Source organism: Lolium rigidum, chromosome 4 (assembly GCF_022539505.1).
Source record: "Lolium rigidum isolate FL_2022 chromosome 4, APGP_CSIRO_Lrig_0.1, whole genome shotgun sequence".
Classification (NCBI taxonomy): domain Eukaryota; kingdom Viridiplantae; phylum Streptophyta; class Magnoliopsida; order Poales; family Poaceae; genus Lolium; species Lolium rigidum.
In genome coordinates, this window is record NC_061511.1 from 52,638,087 (window position 1) to 52,664,509 (window position 26,423).

A 26,423-nucleotide genomic window follows, 5' to 3' on the forward strand; every position below is an offset into this window, starting at 1 on the left:
CAGTGACACGGGCACTGCACGCAGGGGAGGAAGAGTGGGCGACACGGGCGCCGGAGAGGAGACCGCGACACGGGCGCGGGGAGGGGGAAACCTGTAGCCCCGCGAGGCGGCCATGCACGAGCAGGTGTGGTTCCAGAGCGATGCCTTCACCAAGGATATCGACGCAGAGCCTTAGCTCAAACCACACCGGAGGAAGAGCAGCAGCTCACCAAAGCTCGGGGGCAGAGACCGCAACACACAGCACCACCGCAGGGGATGAGCTGCACGCCCGTGGCCGGGATCGATGGCCGAACCACAGGAACAACGCAGGACGAGCAGGGGAGCGGGCAGGGGCCGAGGCCTGGAGGGCCACGCCAGCCGCACCAAGCCGAGCGGAGCAGCCCGCACGCCTGGAGCCAACCGGGCACGCGCCGGAGCCAGGGCGGCCCTCACGCGAGGAGAGCCGGAACAGAATGGAGACGACGCCCAGCGGCCGAGCACCATTGAGCGCCGCGACGGAGACGAGGAGAGCCCAGGGACGAGCGACGCAGCAGTGACCGGTGCCGATGCGAGCAGCCGCCGCGGGAAGATCTCCGGTGCAGCAGAGCACGGAGGGGATAGGGGGACTGAGACGGGGGAGGCCAAGCACCCGTCGCTGGCACGGGGACGAATACCACGACGCCAAGCAGGGAGGAGCGCTGCCGGCACACCGCGCGCAGCCGCCGGGCGAGATCCCCGCGGGAAACCTCCAGCTAGGGGGGGACGCGAGGAGAGGACGCCCTCCGGCTAGGGGGGAAAGCCCGCGCGGCGCCCTCCGGCGGCGGCAGGGGGGAGGCGGGGTGGGTGGCGTCGGGGAGTTGGGGCGGGGAGTTGGGGCGATAGGGTTTTCAGCTCCTCAAAGAATATCACAACCGCGCCAATTATTCGGCTGTGTCCCCCTTTCGGAAAATTGAGAACTTCAGAAGTTCGGCATAAGATTACAAAAGCAGGTACATGTATGATGATAAGCAGCGAGTATGGAACTGGAAGATCATGAGTAGCACAGCAAGAATTACACTGCTAATACGAACATGAGCAGAACAGAACGGCAAAGAGTTCCAAGTTAAAAGTTACGGCCAATGGAGACACTTGCTGGCCAAGAGGATTACAAATCTGTTCTTCCTGAGATGTACACGGATTTTTCAGGGGTAAGAACGACAACAGCATTCGCCCAACTTACAGGCTTACATTACAGTGGAGCGGATAATATACACCCAGTTGCGCCAAAACCCGATCCATGTGTGTTAATTCACAGATACAACACTCTGGCAGCCTCCTGCCATTTCGACACAAGCAAAAGCACAAATTGCTAAGCCATCTGTTCTACTAAATGGAATCTGTAGCCTATATGTTCAGGAGGAAACGGTTGTCATGGCTTGTACCTCGCTGACAGTCGCCAGTTCATGGAGCGATGTTGGAGGAGATGCCTTGATTGAATCGATAATTCGCGGCTGAGTTTGTTAAAGCTAGTAAAGTACCCTGACCTACTGTTAACAAGCATCCAGCACCTCCAAAAGATCATTGGTTTCATGCTCCTTGAAAACCTGCATTCGTCCAAGTTCAGCAGAGGTTATGACCATAATTGTATAACAGCTAATTACGCATACAAGCTACAAATGTCAAACTGACAGGACTTCTCACTAAGATGCCCCAACATTCTATTTCTATTGAGGTTATTAATTGTGTGATCTATAACCATAAATAAAATACACAGCATCTCTGTCCAATAATTACTTTCAATCAGTGGTCTTGCAAAGCACATAAAAGTAGCTCCAAAAAGTCATTAATATTGAATATTTGTGCTAATACCAAGTAATATTGTATATTTGTGCTAATACCAAATAATTTCTGGATGACACAAGTACACAACACACAAAGATCAATAAGGTGGTGAGACTAGAAGTACTATTACCAAGTATTGGATTTCAAAGTGTGGGTATTTATGCAATTTCAAATGATTACATAATTACATTTCAGCTATATGCCATAAAAGGATACGCCTAGCTACAATTGTACTACACGATAATAGCATGGGAAAACAGACATTTATGTTACAACCCAATAATCACAAAGTATAAGTGATGACATTTCAAGATAGGATAACAGTGATCACTAATCAATAACAAATGGTGAATTCCTACAAACCAGGGGTGGGCATTCTTTTTAATCGAATTTTCAGTTTTTCGACAATTCAGTTTTCAAATCATAGCAACCAAAATTGATGTGCAAATTCAGAAAATCAACACTTCAGTTAACCAGCACTTCGGTTTTGGTTTTTGGTTGAACCAAATGAAACCAAAATATGCAGGAACAGAAATATCTATAAAAAAAAACAGAAGAAACCATGGATCGAGAAGAACACGACAATTGAGTCTAACCGCGGACAGTGCGCACGATGACTACCATCTGGGAATAAAAGACCGGGAGGAGCTCAGAGCTTTAGATCTGGAGGCCGCGGCAGCACACCTACTCAGCCAGGCATTTGGTGCTCAAGTTGCTCATGTGCGCTCCAGCAAAGACTACTACCCCTCAGGTCCACGATAGAGGGGAGAGGCAGGAACACAAACCACTCTTGCAAAGCAAAACAGCCTCCTGCAGAAGAGCCTGCTTCCTCACTGAAAAGGGCTCAAAAGGTGGGGGAGAGAGAGAGAGAGAGAGAGAGAGAGAGAGAGAGAGAGAGAGAGAGAGGGAGAGAGAGAGAGAGAGAGAGTAGGAATGGGACATGAGTGGATGTCGTGGGAGGGCCTTGTGCTTCTTCACCTGGACAAGCTCAACGGTGACATGAGACAAAAAAAAAGTAGCACTGCCTGATCTGGCAAATGGAGATGGATCAATTTGAGGGGTCGGCAGCAGTTGTTTGGCAAGAAGATTGGGCAGGAGTGGCACGAGAGAAATGGCAGATGGACATGGTCTATGGAGGCTTTTTTTGGAAATGGTCGACAAAGGCTGAATGGTCGTGTCGTTCATCTGGTGTCCTGGATGTTGAGAGACTTTTTCGATGGACGGAAGCGAGAGATTGGAAGAGATGGATTTAGATCAGAATGGAGAAGGTAGCTAGTGTAGGGAGAAATAGGGCCCACACGAGAGCTGCTTCCGTTGGGTGCATAGAGTAACCTCGTCATTTTTTTTCTTAGATGGAGGTTGAGACCACAGCTTGCTGCTGTTTTTCCGCTTTGCCCATGCTCCTATGCATGCTCGAGAGTGGGAGTTGGTCATCTGGCAAGGAGAGCCTCTGCTGGCCCTAATGCAATGAGCAAACAACTTATGTTGGGTGTGTCTTTGGCTAGCGGCGGGCACTCAATGGAGTCAATGCGTTAGCTCAAGTGGACTCACATCTAGAATTTGGTTAGGCTCAAACACTTGCCACTTGGTGGGTTGCGCCATGTGTGATGTGCTTAAGTAGGAGGCTAGCTGGAGAACAGAGGCTTGCCACTTGGTGGCGTTAGCTCATGTGTGATGTTGGTTGTGAATTTCCCTGGTCTGTACATGTCGGTTTTATGATTTTTTCTCCCTCCGTTCCTGGGCATAAGGCATTAAATTTTTTACGATTCTTCGTCTAAAAGGAAGGCAGGAAGGCGCAGCGATGGCAGGAGCTGGATTAATAGCTAATCTCGCTAAACTGCCCCTCCCCTCGCAGCCTCGTGCATGCGATGGTTCGCGAGCGCGGCGGTGTTCATGTGGTACTGGACAACCGCGGCGGCATGCCTGGCGTCGGCGCCGCCCTTCCAGTGCTAGCCGAGCACGGCTGTGAACTTCGGACGAGCGTGGCATCGTGTGCACAATGGTGCGCGAGCCCAGCGTCGTTTCCATGCAGCTAGGCAAGCGCGGCGGTATTCACGTAGTACTGGATGACCACGACGGCATGGTTGGCGTCAACGTTATGGACGAACGCGTAGTCCTCCCCGTGCTCATGGACTCGAACAATGGCCTGCATGGTTTTCCAGCGGCAGTGTTCAAGTGTTGGGCGAGGGAGACAGACTACCCGTGATGCTGAACCAGCACGAGGACGTGAAGGGTGCTGTGTGTAGGGCACCACGTCCACCACAACCTCTTCACAGCTCATCCCAATTTATCCCAGCACCGGCTGTAGCACTCCTGGATGATCAGCATGGCCGCATCCAGCTCATTCCAGTTCATTGCCTCGTTTAGGTCAAATTTGCCATGCCTTGAGGATGAACCAGAGGTAGCCAGGTAGGAGATGACGGCGCATGCATAGAGAGGACACGACGGGAGAAGGAGAGTTACTGAGACATAGGCGCGAGCCAGGAGTAGCCAGGAACGAGGAGTCGTAGCAGGTAATGGGAGAGAGAATTGGCAAGAAAAAAGGAAAAGGGGGAGAGATTTAAGGAGGTCTAGCTTTTCTTCTCGAGTAAGGAGGCCTAGCGTTTAATTAGGGGCAAACATGGAAAGATTTGCCAATAGGAAAACACCCTTAGTCAACGTGCCCAAATTTTTGGGCCTTATGCTCTGGAATGGACGGAGTTAATTCAGTTTTCAGGTAGTAAAAAACGGATTTATACAGCAAATATAATTCAGTTTCTCACAAACAACAATGGAAAAATAAATCAGAAATCAAACAAACTAAGAGTTTGGTTAACACTATTTCTGCTTCGGTTTTGTTTCTGTGCCCAGCCCCACTACAAACCCACAGTTAGCTCAATATTGCAACTTGCCAAAAGTTGTGCAGTTGTGGAAAACCTATCCAAGCATATTGGCATTCAATAGTCATAGTCAATTAGTCCTTTAAAATTATTAGGACCTAAAAAGTTGTCTTCTATCTCCTACACTAGTTAGTATTTACAAATATTACGTGCCACCTAAATATACAAGTTAACAAGCAGATCAGGATACACAAAATATAGATGTGCATAGTATGCACTTACCTTAACAGGAAGAGTGTTGCTGAACCCCTTTTGATTAAGAAAATCACCAGCAACTTGCTGCCAATCAATAGTGTCAACACCTTTGCTGCAGTCATATTCACCTCCTACCCATATGCATACAGTTTTGGCTACTTCTGCACTTACGCTGGCATTAGGAGCAACAAAAATAAAAACTGTTTTCGGGTCAAGATCCTTGCGACCGAATGCAGTTAGCTTTTCCATGCAGGGCCATCGGTAGACTAGCACTTGTACATAACTACAAGCCTCTGAGTTACTGTCAGTATGCTCAATTAATCTAGTCTCACTATGGGCAGTAGCCTCTGATTTACTGTCAGTAGCTGTTGAGCTAGTTAGGGTGCATTCATCTGGGCAAGAAACACCTGTAAGCTGTTTCACGCCATTGGCATTACTTTTATCCGCGACTTCCGCTGCTGTGTGAACACTAGACGGTACCCTTGGTGGTAATACTAGATCCTTGGGGAGTGATGGTAGCTTCAGAGCTGAAAATCCTCCTCTTCTTTCTGCTATAGATGAGACCTTGGAAGGAGAGCGTATCGATCCTAGGACAGGCTTTGAACGTTCCTCATTAGATGACTGACGAAGAGGAGACCTAGATGACGGCACCAAAGCGTGTGGCAAATTAGATGAAGCAGGTGAAAGACCAAGTGACGGTGGGGAGCTATTTGAAGGTGACAGGGAGGGTGAGTCTGAACTATACTTGGAACTGATGGTTGAATCCGATGAAAAAGAGCTCGGGGAAAGGAAAGGTGGAGATATTGATGCCTCTGCTGTCAAGTGCTGTACCCGTGGATCCAAATCCCTTATGAGAGCAGAATCTGAATAAACTCGAGACAGCGATCTCGAGATAAACTTGCACCTTAGTACGCTCCAACTGCTTTCTCTTGCTGGAAGATGGGTCTCATCTCCAGTCCCAGAAGATGAGAAAGCTGGAATGACACCACCAGCTATCGCTTTGTAGACGAGATCAAAATCCGAATCGTAAGATTCCACTTTCCTGCTTCCCAGGCTGGCCCTGGATAATGAATCAATCTGATCCTTGCCAAGTTTCGCGTTGCTGTCGGAGTGAAAAGATGCACTTGAAAAGGCGTCCCAGAATTCAGGTTGCTCCAGCCCTTCTCTGACAACTTTGATCTGCCCCTGCACCTTCTCGTACCTGACCACCTGAAACGCCGCCGCTTTGGCGTCCTTCTCCATTACTGAATGGCATTTCGCTCCAACCCACACATAGATCGACGAGAGCACGTGAACAATGAATGCACCCCTAGAGTCCAGCGCGGCAGGGGAAGGCTCATTGAGCATTTTGGGCACCAAATGCAGCGGCGCATAGGACGAGTGCGGTGCTAGCCGATACATCCGCAGCACCGAGTTTGGCGAGAGCGGGATGGCGTGCACCCGCTTCTGGCACTGGAGTAGCTGGCACGCGAACCCCATGTTCGGATTCGCGATTCCCCTGGCCGCCTTGACAAACTGGAAGGCGTCGTCGAAGCTCTGCCCTTCCCTCCACATCAAATAGGCTATGACGAGCGACGTGGAGCGGGACACCCCCTGGCAGCAATGCACAAACACGCGGCCCGACTGCTCCCTGACATCCTCGAAGTAGTCGAAGACGTCGTAGAGGATGCTGGTGATGTCCTCGGTGGGGCTGTCCTGCAGCCAGAGCGTGCGGTAGACGAGGTCGGACTTGAAGTACTCGGGGCAGACGAAGCCGACGCAGTTGAGGACGTGGGTGATGCCGTGGTTGCGGAGGATGTCGCGGTTCTTGGCGACGGCGTCGCCGCCGAGGTAGACGTGGTTGGCGACCTTGGAGCACTCCTTGTCGAAGAAGGCGATCTGGTCCTTGCGGCCCTGCGAGCGGAGCGCGGAGAGGTCGAGCCGGAGGCCCTCGCCGGGCCTGGCGGAGCCCGGGCGGGCCGCGCCGGGGGTGGTGGGGTTGGGCCACTCGCCCACGTCGTCGGACCCCGCCTTGGGCCACTCGTCGAGGCTGCGGCGGGTGATGGCCAGCGGCTGCAGCGGCGGGAGGCAGGCGCGGCCCTTGGACCGCGGGGTGAGCGGCGGCGGCGCGAGGCGCGGCGGGAGCGCCGCGGACGGCTCGGGACCCGCCTCGGCGGCCCGGGACGCCGACCAGGACGCGGAGCGCCAGAACTTGCGGCCGGCGGCGGCGGCGGCGGTGCCGTCGTCGGGGTTGGCCATGGGCCGCAAGAATCACCACCCCTGCTGCAACCAAGAAACCGCGGGATTCAGACGCCATTCCTGGCCCAAGAAAGCTCCAAAAACAAATCCGTACCTGATTCGCGGTCCGGCGAACCGAGGCTCGAATCCGCGGGCGGCGCGGCGGGGCGGAGCGCGCGGGGGGTCGCAGATCGGGATGGAGATCACCGGCGGTCTCGGGGAAGAGAAAGCGGAAGGGAGGAGAGAAGGTAAAGTGGGTGAGGGTTTTGAGGAGGAGAGCGTCCGATGTGCTTCAAGATTCGTGCGCGCGAGGATCGGACGGTTTTGTGGTGGGGCCCTGTGTTGACGGGGAACATGGCGTTGACTGGTCTTGGACACGAAAGAAAAGAAAAGGGGACAAGTTGGGTTGCCTCCTCCGCAAATGTTAGGTGCACCTGCTCTTTGGACAATTGGAGCCAAAACCGCTACTTTTGTTTTGCTAGTGCCCAAGCTCGATTTTCCTTTTTTTTTTGAACATAAAGTTCCATCTATTTGGGATTTGTCTCTCTAGGTTAGGATTGAACATTGAGTTAGTCATCTCTCGGAAAAAAAATGGAGAGTAAAAAAGGAAAACGGTAACAGTATTTGCGGAAAAGAAACCGAAACGGTAAAGGAAACGGAAGAGCAAATTCCACCGGAAAAGGAAACGGAGATCAAAACGGGGGAACGGAAATGGTATTAGCAAAAAAAGGGAAGGAAACGGTAAAGAGAACAAAAGAGAAAATTCTAAAACCGGGAGAGTATAACTGCTGAAAGCATATAAGTAGTAACCCCACCCAAGATGAGTGCTCTCTCATCCGACTTCCCTAGAGCCATAACTACGTACTAATTTCCCTAATATAACTTTTTGGCAGCCATCATTTCGTGTTAAAATCGTGAAATTTACATCGAAATACATATCCAATGTATTTGGTTGTCATGGGATTGCACCCACAATTTTAATTGGAAATTCCAACGAGTGGACCCGGTACATCAAGTTAATATTTCTATCCCTGAGCATGCCATTCTCCTACACATCACTAAATTTTACAAATCCTGTGGCGGCTAAACATGATTTCCGAGCTTGGAATTTCAAACCTGTACAAATCAAATTATAGCCTTTCATTTCATTATTGTCAAATAAAACAAAATGAGTGGTGCCAAGTGCGAGCTCCAAAATGTGCATGCTAATTAATTCTACTACCATAATAGTGACTCGATTATCCATCCGTGCGGTGGTTGTTAGAGGATTTTGTCTTAATGCTACACCTTGAGTGAAATTGTGAACAATACTTTATCTTGGTGTATGCTTCTTTATGTTTGCCTTTTTGTTATACCACTATTGCGTCAGGACAATTTCTCACTATCGCATCGTACTCTCTATATTAATTCATTCCATAATGTATTCAGCGATTTCCGCTTCCGTCGGAGACTTGGTGTATGAGAAGGCACGCATTCTCACTTCGGTTTCATGAGCTCCGCTGTTTGAATTGTCTAATTTTGATTTGTTTGGTGATGTTTGCAATAAATCGTGGTTACGTTATCGGCTCGGGAGACTTGTCATTGCATTACCTAAAAAACTAACAAACTGCTTCTTTTTATGACTACAGATCACTAGTACACGTACAATTTATACAATGTTTCAAGCGTTTGGATGGCGACACTGCGGCAGCGTACTCTTGTTTGTTATAATGTGGTCAGCTGGTCAAGGCCAATAACCAAAATTGACGTACCACTACCCTTTGTTTTGTCTACTACTCTGAAATAATACTACCAATTCGGGTCAATAACGTAAGGTCACTTGTCTCTTGTGCACGCAGTTACGGGTGTGCCATTCACTCCACACCCAGTGACCATATTCTTTTTGGGTGTTTTATTTTTGGAAGCACATACCAGGATACATAAATAATTATAGAGTTCTACTTCAACTGTCGAGTGATGTGGGGTGAGTGGAATACGATAGTAGATACACGTCAGAGTCGAAGACCAAGAAAATGCACCACTAAATTTTCAGTCAGTATCACCAGTCCAAGCAGAGCCAATCTTTCTCTCATTTTGGTGCATAGAAAAATCTACACACGTTATCTTACATTCATTTTAGCATGATTCCTAACTTCACCTTCACTGCTAACTCAACAGGTGATAGAGAAGAAAAAAGGCAGCGCATATAAGGCCAACAGATGGTGACATGGGATGGGAGGACAGCGACCTGTAACAGATGACCAAAACTTTCTTTTACTTCCTAAATTATTTTCCTTCCTTTCTAAAGATGAATAAATGGACAAAACTTGTTCTCATATCCAGGCACCAACAGCTAACGTGGCAAAATATCTAGTGACACTACACTTCTTCAGATGATACCATGATGATACCACTCCTCAAAATTTAAATCTACAAATTTGTATAAAATTAGAAAAATATTTTGAGTCTTCACTAGATGTGCCTTTATAATCCCTTGAATTTCCGGAACCACAATCAGAAAACATATTGTGAGTGTTCACGTAAAGAAAAAAAAAAGACAAATTGATATCTGAGTAGTGTTATTTGTATGTTTTGTCTTTTCGTGGCACTATTTATGTTAGATTTGTCTTTTTGTTTCTCTATGTGTATTTCAAATTTGGTTCTCAATCCAAGGATTATGTACATGCATCTTATGTGCATTCACATATTTTTGTAGAAAAATTAGACACTTGTAATTTAAATTTTAAGAACTGGTATTATGTGAAAGATGGTACCACTAGATATTTTCCGAAGCTAACGTGTCATCGTAGATTACACGCGCTGCCATAAATGCGCACCTTGGACCGGCAAGGATTTTCAGGTCAAAGACAAATTCAGGAAAGGAGTGACGGCTGACAGTGATTGGGGTCCAAAATATCCAAATGCAACTAGAGTAAGCAAAAGACAACTGGAATATCCACGCTGAGGTTCAGATCACCTCTCTCTTATACCAGTCCAACCGAGACTGGCCATGTTGGCCAGTTGCAAATGTTGATCCAGATACCATGTGTTCAACAACAGGACTGTTGAACGGCGTGCAACTAACAATACTGTTACATCAGTGACTGTCTTTTTCGATGGTCAGATTGGAAGAAAGCTGCGGTTTTATTAGAGTTTCAAGGAGAAATACATAGGGGAGGCTTATGGAGTTTTATTGTCGAGTGAACTTACAGAACTGATACAGTACAAGTGACGATGCTATCTTGGTACAGTATTATGGGAGATGTGCTGAGGCCAAACCCCCTCATGTGTCTCTACACTTTCACTACTTGTTTACTGGATAAAACATGAGCCAGGGCCGATTGGAGGTCGCCGAGCATAGAAGTTTGTGACTGGAGCTGCCGCGATTCCACGGTGATTCAGCAGGCATCTGAAGTAGTGTAGCCGAGACAGGACGGTCGTTTCCAGGTCTTGGGCGGATATGGCCTCCAATGGACTCCACATACGCTCTGTAGTGATTTGACAGCCATAAATAAGATCCTACAGAAATAACTGAAAGAAAAGAAGCTTCTGAACTTGTAAAGTCGATACCTGCAGCTGCAGCCGCTCGGGGCCATATTGTTTGTAGAGCATCGGATGTGTCTGCTGTCTCGCCCCACATGCAAACCTCTCCACCCAGTACCAGCTTTTGCTGCGCGGCGTCGCTTATTCCTGCGAGTGGCTCTTCGGCGTAGACTTCTTCCCACGGAACATCGAGATGGTCAAGGTACCATGCACCTTGGTTACTCATTATGCATCTCAGTCCCTTTGCAACTACTTTGGGGCAGACCCCAGGACCCAACCTGAAATATGTGAAGATTTAGCTTATGTTGCATAATGGGTATAGAATATGGTTGGCACAAACTGATTCGATTACTTAAAACTGACTTATGAATTACCAGTTATGCACAACGGTTAGAGGATTGAGATTTTCCCCAAATGAGTTGAAGGTTTCCTCCCTGCAGGATAATGAGCGTGGCATGCCACAAACAAAATATAAATACCATTTCTTTAGTTCTTTATTAAAAAAAACGAACAAAGGAAGTAAAGCACAAACCAGTTTACAGGAGTCCAGTTAAGATGAATTGCTATCTCCTGGGCCCTCAGCACAAAGTATTTGTAAGCATCCTTTGTAGTCATGTTACGTTCATCAAGCCTGGAATAGGTCGAGTTCAGTGGAGGAAAAGAACATCCAACATAAGCTTAATAAACCATTCATGAAACCTAGTGCACAGACAACATTTCATACCACTGCTTCACATGGGGTGTAACATTCCAGCAACCTGGGACGAAGAGGTGGAAAAGTTTCAGTAGAAATTAAAAAAAACATTGAATAAGACAGCAGAATATTATGTATCAACATCTATTTTAGCATCATACTGTATCAGAAAGAAAAAAAAAAGCAGAATCCATATAGACCTATCTATGTGGCAGTTTCACCGGATCTGGGTTAGGTCTTTTAGGTACAAGCACACAAGATTGTCTTCCTATAAGTAAGAGGTTATCTTTTATGTAGCAGTTTAACTGGAGGATACATGCTCCACTTGTAGATGTTGCAACATGCCAGCATCCTAAGTTCATACTAACAAATTGCCTCTTATTAGGCAAGAGAAGAAGACCAACCTGTATATACTTCATCTCCACCCAAGTGAAACATCCCAAATGGGAAGATCTTTCTCATATCTGAACGTAAAGCAGTCAGCAGGTCAATCATATTGCAGAAAACATAATGTTTCAGAACTTCCATTACCAGCCAGGTAATTATTGTGTAACATTATTATGATTATCTGCCAACAGATATTGTACAGGATGATGGTCCTACTATAGCTAGATAGTATAATATACACCTTGCACTGCTAATCAGTGGTCAATATATCCTGTTGATGGTCCTACCAAACTGAAATGTTCAATCCAACCTAGGACATATAATTATTGGCTAGACCCTACATGAAATTATCTAATTTATTGGTTCATGAAATTACCGGTTTCTAAAAAATTACTGGTTCATGAAATTATCTAATTTACTAATTACCTTCATGAATAACAGAGCAAGAGTTGACCGGTCCATGTCAGTACTCATTGTGAAGGACCACTACTAGGCAAAGCACCAAATAAATATGAACTGCCATGTTTATAATGGAAGTTGCCACACACAAAAGATGTCTATGATGGACAGCACAAATGTATAATACACCTTTGCCTTTTCACATTTCGTATTGCATTATTTTAATATTTATTTTTCACTGTCCAAGAAAAATAACGGTCAAGATCAAAACTAGAAAGGGAGATGAGTGAGTGCCACAGTGATAATATTGAATTGCTTAAATGGGTAACTGAATTTAACGAAAAGGTAAGAAAGGAACTAACCAGACAAAATTCCAGATATGACTTCGAATGTGAAGTTACTAGATACATCTAAAGGTTCTGTACAGCTAGGAGAAGGCCAAAGCTTCGGATATCCATTTCCCCTGTGGATATATAAATTTGTGCATAAGTTTGGCAGTGCAGAAGACAATGGGTACTTCATATAAGAAGAACCATGGGAAATAACAAACACTTAGTCTGCAACGTTTGCTTTCCTAGTGGGATAATCTTGTTTGGGAAGTCGGCTACGTGCACAAATATGTGATGTATTCTGTCCAAATACTGAATCAGATAGCACAGAGAGTGGTAAAATATATTATCATATGCATCATGGGACAAATACTGTAGCCTGGGGCAACCACCTGTTTTGTTGTTTCGTTACTCAGAACTTCACGAAATGCAAGTACATGACACTACAAAACACAGTGGCTGCTGATTTGTTTATTTGCACAAGAGTAACTAGGTTTTGCATAGGTAACTCCAGTGCATCTTCTCTTAGCACCGCCTCCTACTGCATGTTAGATGTTTTAGTACAAATATCCCAATGCAATGTACTTAATATACGCCAAGTATTTATTATAGTAGACCTCAGGTGGTGAGTCTATGTCCATGATCAGTACAAGGTTTAATGATCTAAGTATTGGATTACATGTAGGGATGATATCTGAGGTAATAGATGGCTGTATCCTCTATCCTCATTAATCATGCACCACATAGACAATAATCTGATGTAGAGTTCTAAGAGACGGCAGCAAGGTGGAGCACTAGGAGTGGCCTGACAAAAAGTTCTCTCAAGAAGCCTAGGCATCCAAACATAACAGGTAAGTCTATATGAAAACTCACCATGATTCTGCATGACCAGGTACATCAATTTCTGCCATGACATGAATACCTGAGAGAGTAAACAATAGTAAGAATTCAAAGTCTTTGTAGATAAAAAATTAAACCGGATGAAGAGTTCAGTAAAAAAATTGATCCTGTGTGAATTCCAACTAAAATAGTGTGAATATCTCAGCATGTCACTGTTCTTAGCAAAAATACAAAATAAAGAAAAACATTCAGCTACATGAGGGAAAATATATCAACTGGAAGTAAGCATACCTCTTTTCTTAGCATAGCTTTAGCATTATGAAGTTTCACATGAGAGGTCATGGTGCAAGCAATTAGAGAACAACGGTCAGGAACGCGTGAATGAAGAAACTTCACAATAGAATATAAGGAAGATTATAAGATACAAAATATAAATGACAAAATTAACATACCTAACAATATATTGTGCATCTTCCACAGTGTAACGCTCCAATTTTGAATATGAACCCTTCCATAGATTTGGATATGATGGTATCTCCAACGGAAAAGATTGTTCGTCGATGATATGCCAATGAAGAACGTTCTACTGGACATAACTCTAGGTTTAAGCATATTGCTATGGAGGGAAAGAGAGGTAATTCAAGTAAAATAACTAGCATGATCCAAAAGATAATATGTTACCAGCTTAGCAAATGACATGGAGTCAATGACTTGCTTAATCACGTCAACTGGGTAGTAATGCCTTGAGGTGTCTGCAGTACAGATATAGCAGAGTGAAGACTAATCAGCTTGGCATTCTGTGTTTACAAAATTACATTGCAGGGGATTATCCAGTCACATTAGCATAAGCCTCGAGTTACTGTTGCTTACCTAGTAGTAGGCCACGAAAGGCAAACCGTGGTTCATCTTGAATGTACCATGGGGCATAGCGCACTTCGACATTTTTTGTATCGTAGTTAAAAACACATAGTTGACTGAATGTCTGTTAAACGATTCACAAGTAGGGTTATTATTTTCTCAAAAACATCTCAAAGCTTAAAATTCTGAGAAAGGAGAGAACATGATGCATGAAACTATCGCACACTAGCAAATAATTACAAGACTAGCTAGCACTGCGTAGTGAATGGACAAATCAGATCAAAGGTATCGTCGATTGAGTGCTTACGCTCAAGAATCTTACAGAGAAAGCTCTATAACCAACTCTTTAAGTATGAACGACACGTTTACAACTAGCAGGGTTATTAACATAAACAAGTTGGAAAGGGAGCATGATCATACCTCTAATCCACGAATAGCTCCATATATTGTATTAGCCTACAAGGACAGAAAAATATAGCTTCAGTTACAGTAACCTTGAGAAAGATGAAACTTTTTGGGTTGCACTATTTCTGATAAAATTAAAACAATGTAACATATATATATGTAACTACAATAGTTTAATCTTCAATTATCTGAAAAGTCGTGCTCCTGCCATAGCAGTTAGATGCCATAGATTTAAGATTATTCAGATAATGTTTTATTCCAAATGTAATGTGATTCACAAGTACTAACCTAATTTTAATTAACATAATGCATAGCAATGTGCACATTTCAATAACAGTTGATAGAAAGAAAACCCACAGTTTAGTGTTTTGCACTTTTGTGCACACAGTTCATAATATGCATATGAACATCAAATCTGCACAAGATGAAGCAAATTGAGTAGTAACCATCAACGGACAATTCATCATTTCATAGAAAAAATACATTGATTTAGCACAAATCCTAACTGGAAAAAGTTCATCCAAAGACAAACTGTGCCTTACAGTTATACATGTGCATCCTCTCTTTATATTTCACTGAAGACCTACTGAGCTCAACACTACATCCACTAATTCCACACTAGAAGACTAACGACTATCAATTAAGTGAGCTCACGAAGAATTGTGTTCACCACAATCACTTGGACAAATATCTGGTGGGAGGAAGTAAGAAACACCACCTCTATGGTTGCTCCACCGAGGATGGAATTGACGCCCCCTGCTGCCGCAATGTAGATCGTGTAGCTCTCATCCACTCCCAGCTCCAGCTGCATCCAAGAAAATGGAAGAAAAGAAATCAAATTCTCGCTCTTGCCCAGAGGAAGCAAGTGAAGTAACCAACAAACACACTACGGACAAAACAGCATGTACCGTCTCATCGGCGGAGGCGACGACGACGGTGAGCGTGGAGACGTCGTATGCCCCCGAAGCGGTGCGGGACGCGTGGGCCCACGGGGAGAAGATGAGGGACCTGTACCTCCCGAACGCCTCCGCGACGGCCGCGGCGCCGCCGCCGGGGCCCTGAGCGTCGAGCGCGAGGTCAGGGTCAACGCCCAGGGTCTGCGCCCCGGAGGTGAAGTTCTTGGGCAGCGGCCAGAGGTAGACGGGGTTCCCGGAGGCGGTGAGGTTCGCCGGAGGCCGGTGGCGCCGGGCCGACGCGGCGCCGGAGCCGGCGACGAGGGCCAGGAGAAGATAGGTGAGAAGTGTTGGGGGCATTTTCGGAATGTGGTGGGTGGGAGAATCATTGAGCTAACAACTTATATGTGGCGCGAGAGTGAGCATTTGTTGTCTAGACCCTCTAATAGTTCCATGTATTACAATACGGTCTATTGTTTTGTTAATTTTATCTAGTTGTTCAGAAGTTCATGTCATGATCGACATTCGAAACAAGACTACTTCTCATGCTCCAAGTGCAGATGATGTTTAACAAATTAGAAACTTATTTGATCCAAACTTGGAATAGTTCGAGAAATTTGGCAATCATCAATGTCCCATTTTGCTAGATTTGTTTTCCTTGCTAGCATGATATATTGTGACTTGCTACAAAACTACACATAAAAGCGAGAAGTTATACGACTGATCATCTTATATTTCCAGAAGAGCAGCGTTGTCCTACAAGGCTACAACTGTTGTGCGGTCTCAGTTTTTTTAAAAAGAGCAAAGAATGGGTATTAAAAAGGAGAGACGACACCGGGTGGATCAAATAAGAAAAATGGTAGGAGGACTAGGTATTTTTTTCATGTTAGAGCATGTGCCACGGTGCAATAGAGGATTAGGTATTTCAGACGATTTAGAATGGGCGTAATGCGAGAGTGTTTCACAACAAGTCGTCACGGTTGCCAACTATTCTCCTAGCCAGAATAAGAGAGAAGTAAATCTTTCGAATCGCGGGGGTCTGCTAAAGAGATTAGTAATGTACATTTTGTTTCTCAATATATAAACAAAAGGTGACATCTATACACGATGTATGGAGTGGACCGCGAATACGAGCTAGGCAGGGGGCTCCCTGCGAAATAAGCGCCCGACAGCGGTTTAACAACAAATTTTGGCTCCTCCTCGGCTCCCATGTGGTGGCGCCCCTGGAGCAGAATACACCAGCTCATACCGACCCCACTTATCAGCGTGAGACCACGCCGTTTTTGCCTTTGTCCTTTTGCGACAGTAGCATCTGCCGTTCTGCTCTGCACCTGCCGTCAGTAGCTTCGATTTTGCATTTTTTGTATGTGTGTGTCCAAATGCTTCGGCATGTTCGTGGTTTAATTTCGTAGCTTGTACAAAAAAAAGGGCATGTTTGGAACTGGGGATTTGAGCGACCGTGCATCTCGAGTCTACCCACCCAAGATGTACATCGAAGCTGGATCATCCTTTGGAGTGAAGACTAGCAGAAGTGAGTTGACATTCGTGGCAGCGACACAACACCAGCATTATCCTTGTGTTAGTTTATAGCGCTCTACTCTTCGGAGTAGTTCAGTACATACAATACAACAACTGGCATGCGGCCATTTATTTTCTGGAAAATGATACTCCTATGATTCGAATTAATTGATTCAACTTTATCTATGTTCAGATGTATCTAGACGCGTTTGTTGACTAGATACATGACAAAATTAAGTCAATTAATATGAATCGGAAGGAGTACTTCTGGCTAGACGGATAACGCATGCCGTAGGAATTGTGTCATTTATAATTGTATCCAAATAAAGCTTGCTATATATTAGTATTGGTGACACGTCTTCTGATTAGTTTGCCTATTTCAACTAGACGGATGAACGCATATCGTGGATACAGTTTACAGCGGTACATGTACAATAAATCTCAGATGGCAATCTACTTATAGAAGAATGATGCTACCTGGTGTAGGAGTAACATGCATGCTATGCTCGGTCACGACACTTTTCCTCTCACTCATGGTCTAGCAACGACTCCATGGCCGTTTGGGTGGACCGGGGACGCTACTTCCGGTGTCACTCTATAAGACATTGCCGCCTCTTCTGCCAGCCCGAGCCATCGTCGTGGCATCCCCAAAGCCATTTGCGCTGGCTCACGCAGGAGTCACTCAGTTGTCCTTCTCTCCCGATGCCGCCTACACTGGCCATCCTGGATTTTGACTCGTCCTTGTCAAAGGAATAGTAGGAGGAAGATTACAACTCGGATTCTTAGGTGTCAATGCGAAGGAGTTATGCCCTAGAGGCAATAACATAATTAATATGATTATTTATTAATAACTCCATGTTTATTGTTAATGTTTTGTTCTTTATGCTATTTATGGTTCTCAAATATGAGATTCGAATGAAATCCCAAATGCATGTGTAGAGAGTGAAAAAAAGTATATAAAGGTTCCTAGTCCCGCCTCTAGGACTAGCTCGTTTGTTGTTTGATGATCACATTTTTCTAATCATGGTCATAATGAAAGTATCATATGGGCGGCTAAAGGGGGTAAATATGTGCTAAATTTTTTTTTTGTTCTTCTTCAATTTAAGGCTTGACAAGAATATAGATTGTGTAGATATGAAACTTTGTTGGCAATCCTATATGGCAAAGCAAGCAAGTAAACAACAAGATACAAGTAATAAATGATGGCAAAGTACAGAAGTAGCCGATAGGAAGCACACAGAGACGTACATGAGATTAAAATTCCCGTAGTTCCTTCCTTGGGGGGGGGGGGGGGTACGTCTACGTTGGAGGAGTGTGATGCCACGAAGGTCAACCAACGCCAAAAAGGCCTCACCCTATTCTCCCGTGAGCAAGCCACAAAGGAGAACTCGCACTCCGCTAAGTGGTGGCCTTCAAGGTGCTAAATGAACACTTAACACAAGGTTGGCGAAATCTCCTGAACTCAAATGGCGAGGCTCCCAACAACCGAGCACGAAGCTTTTACAACACTAATCAAACTTCGTCGGCGACTTATTCCAACTAGGGTTCCAAGAGCCTACGAATAACAAGTTCCTCGATAGAATGGGTGGTATATTCAAATCTCTTTGGTGGAAGTGTAGATCTAAGGTTCCTCTCTTGAAGGGCAACAACATTAAGTGGCTAGGGAGTTAGATTTGTGAGATTTAAGGTTTGGAGTATTGGAAGAGAGAGCATGTAAGCCACAACCTTCAAAGGAAGCAGAAGTGTGGTATTTATAGGGTCCCCAAAAATATAGCCGTTGCAACGTAACTTACCCCGAGAAACACTCTGTCCTAAGTGGCGGAGATTCCAGCCTAGTGGACCGGAGATTCTGGCCTGGCCTGAATGCTCCGGCCTACTTCCGGCATGGCTTCTGTGCGGGCTGCAACTTGGCGCAACCATGAGCTGGAATTCCTATGTCCAGAGATTCCGGCCTGAGACACATGAGACTCTGGCCCGAGTGTCTGAAGATTCTAGTCTCATGTCCGAAGATTAATGTTTTATTCTTTATGTTATAACTACTATGGTTCTCGAATATGAGATTCGAAGGAAATCCCATATGCATTGTAAAGAGTTAAACAAGTATATAAAGTTTCCTAGTCCCGCCTCTAGGACTAACTCATTTGTTGTTTGATGATCATACTTTTCTGATCATGGGCATAATGAAAGGTTCGTATGGCCGACTAGAGGAGGGTGAATAGGCATTGACAAGTTTTTAGTTCTTTTACAATTTAAGGCTTGACAATCTAAGAGAAAAATTACATGCCATAGGTAAACGGAGCCCACGAACTAGGCCAAACGCAGAAATACTTGCGGTGTATCAAAATAACGACATGCCACTAGCTAGCGGTACTTGGGGAGATATGCCCGGATGTCAATACACATGTGGTGTGTTGCAAATGTTCAACGCCACAAGTGTATTTCTCCCGGGTGGATGTATGGGTCCCACATACCAGTGGCGTGGCCCTTACATTTCCACGTTGTTGGTAGGACAATACCAGTGACGCACCAAAAGGCGCTACGTCACCAATATTATCCGTGGTGTATGGGAAAAAAAAGTTTTGGAGCCATGCCTGCATATTACCAAACATGCTAAGTCACACGCTTCAGGTCTATCAATCTGTTGGGAGAGTTCCTAAATATGGTATGTGTGATTGAGAAAAGTGTCCAGAATAGTTTCAACAACATCGAAATAGTTTCGATGGAGTATCGAAGTCATTCTGGTGTTATCCGGAGTGTCTCTGTGGTGCACTAGAATTAATCCAAGACTTAATAACGAGAGAGAGTCAATATGGGCCCTCAACACCCGTGATGTTCTTCAACTGATTGTTACTCTCGACGGTGAAGATATATTTGTTAAGTCAAATTAAAAGCTTACCGACATAACTATGTTTGTAATGTAAACCCAAAATTCATCTTTATATGATGTGAACGTCCGTCGTTGCAAAAATGAACATGTACAGATATATAATTAATTTTAGTGGGAATTATATGATGTTTTTCAAAGTCTGCGGTATTTCTTCTGAAACTAAACAAAACATAGAAATAGGACAAGATCACAATTTACATTTATATGTAATAATATGTTTATATGTGTTTTCTACCATTCCGGTATCTCTAAATATGGATCAAACTCGGGTCGTTGGGGTGCACCACTGCGACCCCAACCATTGAGCTATGCCCACGTCATCTATCTCTAAATATTTTAGTCTACTAGAAAGAGTGGGTACAACAACAAAAAATCTTAGTAAGGATTATCTGTACCCCATGATTGTCTAGTTCAACTATATCGGTTCAAAGAATCTAGAGTGTATGCGATTGCCAACAACTAGTTCATTCTTGAATACTCTTATCCAAGCCCCAACGGTAGTCATTGTTTATTATTTGTTCTTTATGAGGTCAAATGGGCTGCTCTAGAGTTTATAACTTGTTCCGAAACATGTATTGTGCACACAACATAAGTGTCTGTAACATGCAAACTAATTAGAACCCGTCTAAGGTTATAACATTGTTTTTCATGGTTTTATTTACATATTTCCAATTAATATAGAATCTCAAAAATGTGCAAGTAACGTAAAAAAACTAAGATCATCACTAGTAGATCCCAAGATTTCGCTACTGTAAAAGCTATATACGGAAAAAATAACAAACTGCTTTTACAATATAGCTTGTGGGATCTTTTCTGGCGGTGCTCATGCCATACCGTAAAAGTGGCTTATCCAATATTTGTGATTTTGGATAGAACAATATCAATATAAGAGCAACATAAATTAAAATTATTAATTTTAACATCACACAATAGAACAACAATCCAAATTACAATAATAATTTGCATTCAAATAATTAAACAAATAGAAAATGGCTCCGAATTAAAAGAATGGTTCAAATCACGCATGAATAAAAGTGAATAAACACGAGTAAGTTGGGAGACTATCTCCCAAATAACTAACATTGATACTCAATGGGATCATCATGAAGCTGATATGCGAAGCCAGGTATTCAATCTGCAGGTACATTTCAATAAAAGCTTGGATCTAGTCCGGGTTGCTACGAGGTTTGACATGGATACAAGCATTATCATAGAAAAAGAAATCTAAGACCAAATCTATTTCTCATCCTCGATGATTATGTTGTGTAGAATCACACGTGTCATCATGATATCGGTGAGGGATTTCTTGCCCTGAAATAGGTAGAGGACCTCAAACAATGGCTAAACCGAGCTTGCAACACATCAATTTATCGATTGGTCTTTGCTGATGATGCAGTCAATTTATCGATTTATTCTCTAGCAACTCCAAAAATTTAAGCCATCTGAAGTTTTTTTATTCCCTCTTTTTTTGTGTCTTTTGTACATATTCTCTGTGTGCTGGGCCGTTTCCTTTACCCAGCTGCAATCACATTCATATGCGTACATTCGTACCAAAATTTCATTCATCACATCTCATTCTTGATTCACATGACAACCAGCAAATAAGACCATCCAAGTTCCAATGCTGACACTATCACACTACCTGGACATAACCTCTGTTTTTTTTCACATTGCCACAACACAACCTCAGCATCCAAGCCAACAAAGATTTCTGCATGATTCATCCTATTGTTATTACTATGTAAACCAACTCAAAGAATAAACCTGGCACTGCACAAATGCAAACCCCAAAACCGACGAGCCGAGCTAGGCATCATCGCCCTTTCAATCACCGTTTTATCCTCTCCTGGAGACTAACACCACTACTTACCCAGGATGGTGATTATAGTTGCAAAAAATGCTCCTTCACTTTACACAGAGGCTGACACTGCCTAAGGCAGGCAAGACTAACACACATAGAGACAAAAACAGCTATACTCCCTCTTGTATACCATGGGTTAACCAACCTTCTCCCCCCGACCCCGATGATATGTGCACTTATATTTACCATTAGCCTCAATCAAATGCCTGCCTGGGCCCTCCAGTTCGTGATCTCACTCAGAAGCCGCAGGTTAGACACCAGCGTCTTGTTAGGCAGCCGCGCTTTCGTCACTGGGGACACGTCGTTATCGCACAGGTACATCTCCATCGCGTTGCGCTCGTACGAGTGCCCGTCCGCGGCGAGGCACGGGTCCTTCATCATCCTCTGCACCAAGCATACAAACTATCAGTCACAAATCTGTGCGTGTTGTTTTTGTCAAATGACCTATCTATCAACGGAACATTGAACACATACATAATCTCAGTCACACATCTATTCTATTGTTACCTTGAGTATTGGGCACATGAAGTGGCTGGGCGGCTGGGGCAACTCTGGCACGGCCTGCACTGGCTCGAACAGAGCAGCCACAAGATTATTCAGCCGTTCCAGCTCTACCGCCACCTTGCTCCTGAGGTCAGGCCGGCTCTTGCTCCGCATTTCTAGACAGCTTAGGGCCAGGTTAGCTAGATTGTACGCTTCTTTCAAGGGCCAGCTCCCTGCACTCTCATCCAGCACACTTGAAAGTTCGGCATCTTCCACTGCTCGCTCCATTACTTCAGGCAACCCAATCGGTGGCCTTGCCGTCAGCAGCTGAAGGATCACCATGCCAAAAGAGTATGTGTCAGACTTCACGGACACCTGCCCAGTTCTCTGGTACTCTGGGTCTAGGTAGAACAGTGTGCCTGCCACACCGGTCTTCTTGTACACCGTGAGGCTTGACAGAGTATCCTTCAGTGGGACTAGTGTTGACAGGCCAACATCGCCAATCTTGCTGACTAGGTTGGCGTCGAGGAGCACGTTTTCAGGCTTCAGGTCACGGTGGATGATCGGGTTGGGCTTTGTGCTGTGAAGGAACAGAAGGGCTGACACGATTTCCTGGGCGATGCGGAAGCGGTGGAACCATGCGATTGGTGGTGTGTCATTTATGCGTTGCAGACGGTCCGCGAGGCTGCCGTTCTCCATGTACTCGTACACCAAGCAGCCCCTGTCCGGACAAGCTCCGAGGAGCATCAACAGGTGTGGATGGCGTATCCTGCTCAGAACCTCGAGCTGCAGAAATAGTCACTTGTTTAAACATTTGAACATCTAACTTCACTTGAGATAAAAATTCTTGCTTAATAGTACAGACATCAGACATGGACAGGTTCTCAGCAAATTAAATGAAATACACAGAGGCCAAAACAGGCAACATACAGCAAAAAATACGGGAACACCACCTTATCTATCCAAGTTGTTGTTTCTCTTTTCACCAAAATGAATGACCTTCACAAGATGGCACACAGTTTCACTATGCTATGAAAAGTCAGTAAAATACAGTGTTGCTTAATAAACTGTTTACTAGAAGAAGCACAAAATGTAGGCAATACCTCTTGGTTGAAATGCTTGGTACTGGTCTTGTCATTAGAATGGAGGACCTTTATTGCTACTTCTAAGTCATTGAGATGGCCCCTGTAAACTGTTCCATTAGATCCAGTTCCGATCTTGCATGACTCTGAGAATGATGATGTGGCGTTATCAATCTCCTCCCAAGTGAACGTCAAGTATGAGTTGCCTTGAAGTACAGAGCGATGCTCCACTCTCAGCTTCTTATCAGCGTCTTTGGATGTCTGTGCCAGCAGCCTATGTTCCATCTCTTCCTGTGTGTCGTTATTGGCCTTATCAACCCTGGACTGTATCTCTCTTAATTGGCCTTCCCCTTCCATGCCCCTTGCAGCTGATTCAACCACCTGATATCAATAAGGATCAGAGGTAAGATCGTTTAAACATTTGTGCTGAATTGTTAAATTCATCCTTTTTGACAGCAGCAATACCACTAACTTGCCTGATGAGATGCATCGACAGACTCGAGTTTGTATGCCCCCCGTATTTCTCTCAGTTCAAGCCTCAGCTTTTCGAGCTCTGTATCGAAATCAAACTGCTCTGTATTGACAGCATCCTGCATTGGAACCGTCTCAGCAGAGTTAGTATGCAATCTCCAAAGACATACCATGTTTCATTCACCATTATTTCCAGAGCAACAGTTAATTTACCAAATCAAGGAATGCATCTATAATAATTCAAGAACCATAAGGCCCATCTAAACTTGACGGTAACCCGTTATCATGCGAAGTAGTGTGTGTAGCACATTTAACTGGATTACTGTGGAAAAAAGTATCAGATCATAAGCTTTCTGTTGGACGTCTAAATACAGTTTTCAGTGAAGACACGCATATCATTAAAATTCTGCCAGTATCCAAGAAATTGCACCACTAACCTTGTTGTCTGAAAGCATTAACTGCCGCAGTGAGTTATCTTGTGTTGGCACCTTGCCCGAACCCCGCAATCTACTTGCGATGGAGCTTTCAGCAATTCTGTCATTGTCGTTGTATACTGCTGCCCTTCCAGTGAGATGATCATATAGAGTAAACGAGACATGACTTTCAGAAGTTGCAGTACTTTGGAGATTCCCTGATGCCAAGTTGGAGTGTGGCAGGCTTGGAAAACCAGAGAGACCTCGTGCTGAACTGTTGTCATTCAGATCTGACGAGACAAGGGAACAAGTAACATTCAGATGATGAATGAGAAGGGGAGATAAGGAACTCCAACTTATCTTTGCGTTTCAGATTAAAACGGAGCAAATATTTGGTGTTAGCTTGACAACTGGGGACGCCATACCTGATACCAGGGACGAATCCTCTGAAAATACTTCGGTGTCGGAGCTGCTGGAGTTGCCTTTTGGTACCCCAGAGCCAGTTGTCGCGTCAATCCCTGATCCAGGAGCGTAAACCGAAGACGATCCATCCTTTGAAACAATATACGCTGTGCAAAAGCTGGGGACACCCTTACAGATTTTGGAGGACGTCCTACATACATAAGACATGTCATCCATTGTGATCAAACCGAAGCGTGCACATTCATGGGCATGAATCCGTACAGCACAAGCATGATGAGCTGCTGCCTACCTATTGAAGAAGCCCCTGCTGGCACCGACGACGAGGATCTGTATCTGGTGCTGAGCAACAAGACTGGAAATGGTATCCGCGACATCGTTCCCGTTAACAAGCAGTACTTGAGCTTCAACCTGTGCCAAGCAATCAGTAACGCAGGTTTAACCAACAGATTAGGGGACTGACTCAATCAGTCAAGAATAGGAAACAGAGATCCACAGATTCAACCAACAGATAAGGGGACTGACTCAATCAGTCAAGAATAGGAAACAGAGATCAGTAACAAGCACTACTTGAGCTTCAACCTGGGCCAAGCAATCAGTAAACCAGAATTAACCAACAGATCAGGGGACTGACTCAATCAGTCGAGAATAGGAAACAGAAATGCACTTGCTAGGATATAAAAAAGGCAACTCGAATGAACCAGGCACCTTGTAAGTAATCAGTAACACAGATTTAACCAACAGATAAGTGGACTGGCTCAAACAGTCAAGAACAGGAAACAGAGATGCACTTGGTAGGATCGATATAAGAAAAGGCAACTCGAATGAACCAGGCGCGCGCGCACCTTGTTTTCGTCACAGGTTTCCTTGCAGCCGGCAAGCATTTTCTGCGCCTTGACCCACACTTCCTGGACGTAAGCCTCTGCGATTTCGGGGCGCACTTGGTCGATCGGGAGGTAGTTCCCCACTGGAGCTAAGCCACAGAAGACACATTTCAACAAACACGTGGTAAGCAAATCGGTGAAGAACTCTGGAGCGCGTGTAAGCAAGAAGAGCAAGGAGACGGGAATCGAGGGTGTAGAAGAGCATACGTTGTGTGGGTACGGCCAGGACCGGGGTGAGCACGTGGATGAGCCTGAAGGCGGCGGCGGCGGGGGCGGCGGGGTTGTCGTTGGCGAACCTGGCGAGAGCCCAGCGGAGGACGTTGGCGCTGGATGTGGAGCCGCTGAGCGCCAGCCCGACCGTGGGAGGCGCGTCCGCTCCGGCCCGCGCCGCTCCGTCCTGGGTGGCCATCGCTCGATCACCGCGCGCGCGCGTGCCTGGTTCGGAGAAGAAGAGGGGCAGGGCAGTCAGCAATGGCGGAAGGCGTTGATTAATTACCGATGGCGTTGGTCGGAGAAGAAGACAAGAGAGGAGCGCGCGCAAGGGCGCCGCTCCGTCGCGGATGCTCGGTCGCTCGCTCGCGCGCTACACCCGCGCCGGCGCCGCCGCTACCGAGGCTAGGGTTTCTCCTTCTCGCGGGCCGGCGCGCGCGCAGCCAGCGTACGCTAGGCTAGTCGGCGTGGTGCGCGCGCGCGGGCGGTGAGTTGCGCGCGCGCGCGTTTGGTGGAGGATGGAGCGGAGCTTACCCGCGTCGGCGAGCGCGGCGGTGGCTCCCTGCGGACGGCGAGGCCACCGGAGCTTCGCTGGGTACGGGCGGTGCGCGGCCGTTACGAAAGAGGAAGAGCTTTTGTTTCTGGTTTGGTTTTGGCAGGCGGGGAGGAGGAGGATATGCGGAGTTGCGACGGGCGGGCTCGGCGAAAATGGGGAGGGGCACCGAGGAGCTTCTAGAAGTTTCTGAGATGGGCCAACACCGACATCGGCCCACTTC

General features: G+C 45.5%; 3 protein-coding genes across 4 annotated transcripts; all 3 read right to left on the bottom strand.

The window, feature by feature from the left end:
- Positions 1-1,061: 1,061 nt before the first annotated feature.
- LOC124708236 (protein-tyrosine-phosphatase MKP1-like) lies at positions 1,062-7,127 on the bottom strand. 2 transcript variants are annotated; one of them, XR_007005069.1, is made up of 3 exons: positions 4,902-7,127; positions 1,401-1,562; positions 1,062-1,294 (listed from the first exon to the last, which is right to left on the bottom strand). XR_007005069.1 is itself a non-coding variant. In XM_047239925.1 (2 exons), exons 1-2 carry the CDS (start codon positions 7,110-7,112, stop codon positions 1,509-1,511), a joined length of 2,265 nt encoding a protein of 754 aa, XP_047095881.1. In that variant the 5' UTR covers positions 7,113-7,127; the 3' UTR covers positions 1,062-1,508. The 2 variants fall into 2 exon arrangements, 1 of the variants encoding a protein (XP_047095881.1); XM_047239925.1 differs by having other exon boundaries at positions 1,062-1,562.
- Positions 7,128-10,198: 3,071 nt separating this feature from the next.
- On the bottom strand, positions 10,199-15,778 carry LOC124708239 (beta-hexosaminidase 1-like). The gene is made up of 15 exons (XM_047239927.1): positions 15,434-15,778; positions 15,244-15,330; positions 14,541-14,576; positions 14,133-14,244; positions 13,944-14,014; positions 13,715-13,845; positions 13,554-13,570; positions 13,296-13,344; positions 12,456-12,556; positions 11,712-11,771; positions 11,338-11,371; positions 11,146-11,244; positions 10,988-11,047; positions 10,641-10,891; positions 10,199-10,558 (listed from the first exon to the last, which is right to left on the bottom strand). Exons 1-15 carry the CDS (start codon positions 15,776-15,778, stop codon positions 10,383-10,385), a joined length of 1,629 nt encoding a protein of 542 aa, XP_047095883.1. The 3' UTR covers positions 10,199-10,382.
- Positions 15,779-21,845: 6,067 nt separating this feature from the next.
- On the bottom strand, positions 21,846-25,846 carry LOC124649695 (U-box domain-containing protein 35-like). Its single transcript, XM_047189282.1, has 9 exons — positions 25,645-25,846; positions 25,399-25,520; positions 24,846-24,964; positions 24,559-24,746; positions 24,158-24,423; positions 23,726-23,839; positions 23,271-23,630; positions 22,192-22,953; positions 21,846-22,068 (listed from the first exon to the last, which is right to left on the bottom strand). Exons 1-9 carry the CDS (start codon positions 25,844-25,846, stop codon positions 21,883-21,885), a joined length of 2,319 nt encoding a protein of 772 aa, XP_047045238.1. The 3' UTR covers positions 21,846-21,882.
- Between the last annotated feature and the right edge of the window lie 577 nt (positions 25,847-26,423).